Below are 6,295 nucleotides of genomic sequence, written 5' to 3' on the forward strand. Positions count from 1 at the left end.
GTTTACTCGGCACATAGTAAAAGTAAAAGGAGCTGAAAGGAATTTTCTGCAGTTTCACTTTTGGTTTAAATTCTTTCTTCACCAGCGCCACATCAGTGAAGTTATTAACTGACTTGGATTTCTTATCTTGATATGCACTCACACATTGGTTATTTCACTATCCAATATAAACGGTTCTTCATAGTTTCAGGCGGACCAGCGTAACCTTGCGATTTCATGTTCTTTTAGCGTGGGGTCCGTACTTTCCCTAAAGTCTAGCTTTAAGGGGTCATGGGGAAAACTGTACGACATTAAAACATGCTTTTGTCCTTACATTTATTACTGATTAGCTACAACCGGTATGAAGGCGAACCACAGACTCATGTGATTTTCAAAGTCTGAAGAATATGAAACTTGTAAGCAACTAAGGGCCGTCATTTATGATTTGAACTGACTATAAGTTGTAATTTTTTACATTTTAAATGGTCCCTGAGTGAACGCATTAATATCACGCTACCGATATAAATTACTTTTCTAAATCACGAAATCTCCGCCCCCTCCCTTTTAGTGTGTCCCCTGCTTACTGGCGTGGTTTCCAGGTTTACCGCAAAGTGTATCGGATAATCAGTTGTGAAAAATGAACGTCATAAACTAAAGCTTAATCAAGCGTGAAAAAGTCAATTACTATTTACAGATAAATAAAATCACCTGAAGTGGAAAAAATACAAAAAAAAAACCACAGAAGAACAGTACCAGTAAATGAATGTATACAGATGCAACAAAATAAAACACCCTCTGTTCAGTACTTTCCGCTTCAGCTTTGCTCCATTTGTGTCGATTTTTAAAAAGACAATAAGATGTCCTTAATTTGTAGAAAAGCTGAAGGGCAGTTGCCCTCGAACCCGACACACCCACACCTCCACAGCCCATCAGCTGCTGGTCAGACTGTGAGCTTCGTGTTGCGGAAGCTGGAATTATCCCTGTGGGAAAGCAGAAAGACTTAAATACAGAGTGTATGAAGTTTCTACAGACAAGTACAGAAATGAGTATGAAAACTGATACAAAGAAGAATACGTATAGAAACAGGCAAGGACATATAGTGCGAGTGCATATATATATATATATAAACCACACCAGTATAAATGAATCTACGTGTATGGCGAGTGACAGCGAACAACGTGAGACGGTAACAGTAATTAATATTCTTATTATGCTTCCATTCTGTATGTTTTGTTTTTTTTTTCGTGCACATGCACACGCATGTTTCTGCGCAGCCGCACCTGAGGCTGTCGTTGTGGGTCTTGTACTCCATGATGGTGTTGGGCGGAAGATTGAGAATCCGACGCAGAGTGTCCCGGATACGAGAGGTCGTCATGTGGTCATTAGCCGTCCTGTTCCAGATGGACAGGATGTCCTCCTGTAGGACCATCACAGATTTGATAGAAGGAAATCAAACTGTAGATTCTACAGCCGTGGCCAAAAGGTTTGAGAATGACACAAATACAAATTTTCACAAAGTGTCCTGCCTCAGTTTTTGGAATGGCAATTTGCATGTACTCCAGAATGTTATGAAGAGTGATCAGATTGATTGCAAAGTCCCTCTTTGCCATGAAAATTAACTTAATCCCAGAAATCCCATTTCCACTGCATGTCAGCCCTGCCACAAAAGGACCTGCTGACATCATGTCAGTGATTCTTTCATTAACACAGATGAGAGTGTTGATGACGACAAGGCTGGAGGTCACTCTGTCATGCTGTACGAGTTAGAATAACAGACTGGATGTTTAAAAGGAGGTTGGGGCTTGAAATCATTGTTCTTCTTCTATTACCCCTGATTACCAGCAAAGAAACATGTGCAGTCATCATTGCATTGCACAAAAAAGACTTTGCACAGGCAAGGATATTGCTGCTAGTAATGTTGCACCTAAATCAATCATTTATCGGATCATCAAGAACTTCAAGGAGAGAGGTTCAATTGTTGTGAAGAAGGCTTCAAGGCACCCAAGAAAGTCCAGAGAGCGCCCGGACTGTCTCCTAAAGTTGATTCAGCTGCATGATCGGGGCACCACCAGTGCAGAGGTTGCTCTGGGATAGCAGCAGGCAGTTCTGAGTGCATCTGCATGCAAAGTAAGGTGAAGATTTCTGGAGGATGACCTGGTGTCAAGAAGGGCAGCAAAGAAGCCACTTCTCGCCAAAAAAAACATCAGGGACAGACTGATATTCTGCAAAGGGTACAGGGATTGGACTGCTGAGGACTGGGGTAAAGTCATTTTCTCTGATGAATCCCCTTTCCGATTGTTTGGGGCATCTGGAAAAAAGATTGTCCTGAGAAGAAAAGGTGAGCACTGCCATCAGTCCTGTGTCATGCCAGCAGTAAAGCATCCTGAGACCATTCATGTGTGGGGTTGCTTCTCAGCCAAGAGAGTGGACTCACTCACAACACAACACAGCCATAAATAAAGAATGATACCAAAACATCCTCCCAGAGCAACTTCTCCCAACCATCCAAGAACAGTTTGGTGCCTTTTCCAGCATGATGGAGCACCGTGCCATAAGGCAAAAGTGATAACTAAGTGACTCGGGGAACAAAACAACAACTTTGGGTTCATGGCCAGGAAACTCCCCAGACCTTAACCTCATTGAGAACTTGTGGTCAATCCTCAAGAGGCGGGTGGACAGACAAAAACCCACAAATTCTGACAAACTCCAAACATTGATTATGCAAGTATGGGCTGCCATCAGTCAGGATTTGGCCCAGAAGTTGATTGACAGCACGCCAGGGCGAAATGCAGGGGTCTTGAAAAAGAAGGGCCAACACTGCAAATATTGACTCTTTGCATGAACTTAATGTTACTGTCAATAAACGCCTTTGTCACTTATGAAATGCTTGTAATTATACTTCAGTATACCACAGACACATATGACAAAAAGATCTACAAACACTGAAGCAGCAAGCTTTGTGAAAACCAATACTTGTGTCATTCTCAAAACCTTTGGCCACAGCTGTAAGCATCACAGTGCACAATTTATACTTCTAATTTATATACTAGAACTGCATCAATACTGCAATTAATCATTAGATTGTGATTCAGTTTGTCACAATTTTTCAGCAACACTTTGAATCTTTGCATCAATTTAGTAATTTATTTCAGTGCCATTTAACACTGCCTGTAGAGATCATTTGCCGATTAAAAATAAGCTGTTTATGTAGCCAAGTGTCCTGCAATGGAAACACAAAGTGACTCCCTCTGAAATGTTAAAATACAAGTCAGATGTTGCATAATGTTTTTTCCCCCACTTTTGCCATTTAAAAAACAGAAGTGTGTACTTTATGTATGCACAAAGGTATAGTTTTTGCAACTGGAGTTGAAGTACAACTTTATTCAAGATACTGACTTGCAACTGTCTGCTAACTAAATTTGGCCTGTTTCAGGTTTTAATCGTACCATCATCAGAATACAATGGTAATACAGTGATGCATTGAATCATGACACTGGTATTGTGTTGAGTATTGTATCATGGGCTACCTGACAATACCCAGCCCTATTAAATGCATGTTTGGAACAAACTGATTTATAGTATATCAGTACTGCAGAGTAAATATATCTAAATATATTTAATGACTTTAATTTGATAATTGTAGGTAAACGTCATCATCCTTAATCAAAGGATTCATCAGCGATCCCTGTGCAGCCCAACTATCAAAAGCAATTAGGGCCATCAGTCGTCATTTTCCTTAATTACAGCGACTGTGGCCGAGTCAGCTGACTAGGACCCAATGTGCTGATATCCATGTATGACTTCAGGACAAGGCTCAGCTTCTGACTTCAGCTCAGCTTCCTTTTCACGTCAGAATCCCCACCTGAAAGCGGACAGACACCACGACGCCGCAGATCTCCTCTCCGACCATGAACTGCTCGCCCAGCATGGCCAGGATGATGTTCTCCCAGAAGCGGGAGGCCAGCCCCTTCCTCAGCCGGATGATCCACTTCCCGCCACTCCTGTTGGCTTTGTCCTGGAGGAGGGGACGAGGCACGGAACGTCACTTGTACGAGAACCGTCACAAGAGCGAAAAAGAACCAGGCCATAGCCTCATTCTTACAATCTAGCATCATCCATCATGAAGTGAAAATGATTGTCATTGTTGACACACCACAGTGCACAACGAAATGTGTCCTCTACATTTAACCCATATGTGACATAGCAGTGGTAAGCTATTATTTAGCCCCCGGGGAGCAGTGCTTGGGGGTGGTACCTTGCTGGTTGGGGATTTGAACCAGCAACCTTTCAATGACAAGCACGCTTCCCTAAGCATTAGGCCGACATCCACATATCATATGTGTTTACAAAGTGTGTTTAATAAGTTTACATGTGTTTAAAGCATGTGGGAGGGGTATTTTAAGGCTTAAACTATTAAAATGTTTATTTATATGGTGTTTCTATATCGCGGATTTTCACCAATCGCTGATGGGTCTGGAACGCAACTTCCGCGATAGGCAGGGGATCACTGTAATAATAATTGACACTTTATTGATCCCTGTGGGGAAAATCTCTTTACGCCTCCCCCAACTTGCTCTTTGTAGACAAGAGTACACTGGCTGTGAAGGGCAGCCACTTGTTGCAGCCTGTTTGAACCCCTGACCCTCTGATCACAGGCTTAGCCCACTGAGCCACATGCTGCCCCCTTAAACTGTGCTATTAATTGTTACTGAAATTATAACTTTAAACCAGTTGATACGATCATAACTTTACAGAGCGGACATTGTTGCTTAGCTATCACACTTCACATCTCATGTATTGATCCATGTCTAAGTTCTCTTAGAAGATAAAAAAATAAAGAGCACACTGAGCAGCCCACATCAGTGATGCAGAAATGTCCACTACTCATCAACAAGCTGGCGGTCACACCAGCAAACTTAGCCACCACTCACAGGACAGCGGTAATGTCCTGCAGCTTGGCAGACCCCAAACAGAGGCTCTGGGGCAGCCACTGGAAGCTTGTACTGATCAAGTCCGTCAGGGTGCCTCCTCACCTCCCACATGGGCTTGATGCCCTCCTTAAAGAGGTGGAAGTCACTGTGACCTGTCAGATCACCAGGCCGGACCAGATGACTGTACAGTTTCCAGAACTGCTCCACCTGGAACAGATCACATGAATATATCACCTCGACAGGATTCCCCATCTCTACATTAGATCCCTCCCCCCTTTTTTCTCCATGCTACTGACCGAGGCCACAGTTCCGATCTGCCGGATATTATCCTCGTAGCTCTGTGTGATTGCGGGGCGACTCTGCGTGCGGCGTGAGAACCAGAAGGTATAGTTGTACTGAAGACGGTGCTCCCCCACTCCAGGCGTGACCGTCTGCAGGCAACGGGATTCATTACATCGTACCTCATTTTCATTTAAATGCGAGTAACTGCTCAAAACTAGCAATGATAAGCTGGGCTGGGACATCAAAACTATATTTAATACGACGAAGCAAAGTATTGTTTATCGTCCGTGTATTTACCATTGTGTCCATATATCCTGCTATAATAACAATCTACGCCTAAAAGGTTTAAAATTTAAGAAAAGTAGCATACATTCCGAATGAGACAAACACACTTACCTTCCTCGGGACGTTACTGTTGACTGAAGTGCGGTCCGCCTCCGTTACTTCGTGTCTGTTGACTACCGGGTGTTCGTGGTTTCCATTGTCATCACCATCCAAACTGCAATACCTTAAAGCAAATCATGCATTTCACAGTTAGATTGTACGACATTTTCTAGACCATTTACTTTTTATTCCAGTTAATCTTGCAGCTCATTTTCACTCTAATAAAAGACGCCGTTGCCTGGGCGCGCTGTATCACGTGTACATCCTACAGCAAAAACCATATATCGAAATAGGCTTAGATAAGGTGAGTTCGATCTGGATCTAATCTTCCCTCAGACACCGAAGGCACCCAGCTGGCTGGAGAACTTACTCGTCAAACTGACTCATTTTCAGACGTCTTCCTTAAATGTTCACAAGTTGTATACACGGCTAAACCGATTTTTCTAGAACAATCACCTAATTATATCGATTTAATTCATGGAACATTTATGTGGCGCGAGAAAAAAGTTCATTAAAAGTTTGATTTAAAAAATCTCGTGTCCAGTTCTAAAACTGACAAACCATTCATTACGCAGTCACTGTCAATACTACGTGCAAAAGTGTGAGGACGGAAAGCAGCGTAGAACAAACTTAACAAGAAGAAACGCGTGTGCGGTAACGACCCACAGGCCGGTCTACGGAAACCGCAAAGTATATAGATTTTTCCGTTACATAATACT

At 42.7% G+C, this 6,295-nt stretch overlaps 1 protein-coding gene across 1 annotated transcript; it reads right to left on the reverse strand.

The window, feature by feature from the left end:
• Positions 1–301: 301 nt before the first annotated feature.
• LOC111835003 (eukaryotic translation initiation factor 4E type 2-like) lies at positions 302–6,210 on the reverse strand. The gene is made up of 7 exons (XM_023794874.2): positions 5,947–6,210; positions 5,589–5,700; positions 5,207–5,341; positions 5,013–5,117; positions 3,842–3,994; positions 1,260–1,396; positions 302–959 (listed from the first exon to the last, which is right to left on the reverse strand). The coding sequence occupies exons 1-7, from the start codon at positions 5,961–5,963 to the stop codon at positions 920–922; spliced, it is 699 nt and encodes a 232-aa protein (XP_023650642.1). The 5' UTR covers positions 5,964–6,210; the 3' UTR covers positions 302–919.
• Between the last annotated feature and the right edge of the window lie 85 nt (positions 6,211–6,295).

Source organism: Paramormyrops kingsleyae, chromosome 10, assembly GCF_048594095.1.
Source record: "Paramormyrops kingsleyae isolate MSU_618 chromosome 10, PKINGS_0.4, whole genome shotgun sequence".
In the NCBI taxonomy this organism is placed as follows: Eukaryota; Metazoa; Chordata; class Actinopteri; order Osteoglossiformes; family Mormyridae; genus Paramormyrops; species Paramormyrops kingsleyae.

Coding starts and splice junctions, on each gene's coding strand:
- LOC111835003 (XM_023794874.2), bottom strand. Junction 5,342..5,588: donor ACAGTAACGTCCCGAGGAAG/GTAAGTGTGTTT, acceptor CGTTGCCTGCAG/ACGGTCACGCCTGGAGTGGG. Junction 5,118..5,206: donor AGATCGGAACTGTGGCCTCG/GTCAGTAGCATG, acceptor GATCTGTTCCAG/GTGGAGCAGTTCTGGAAACT.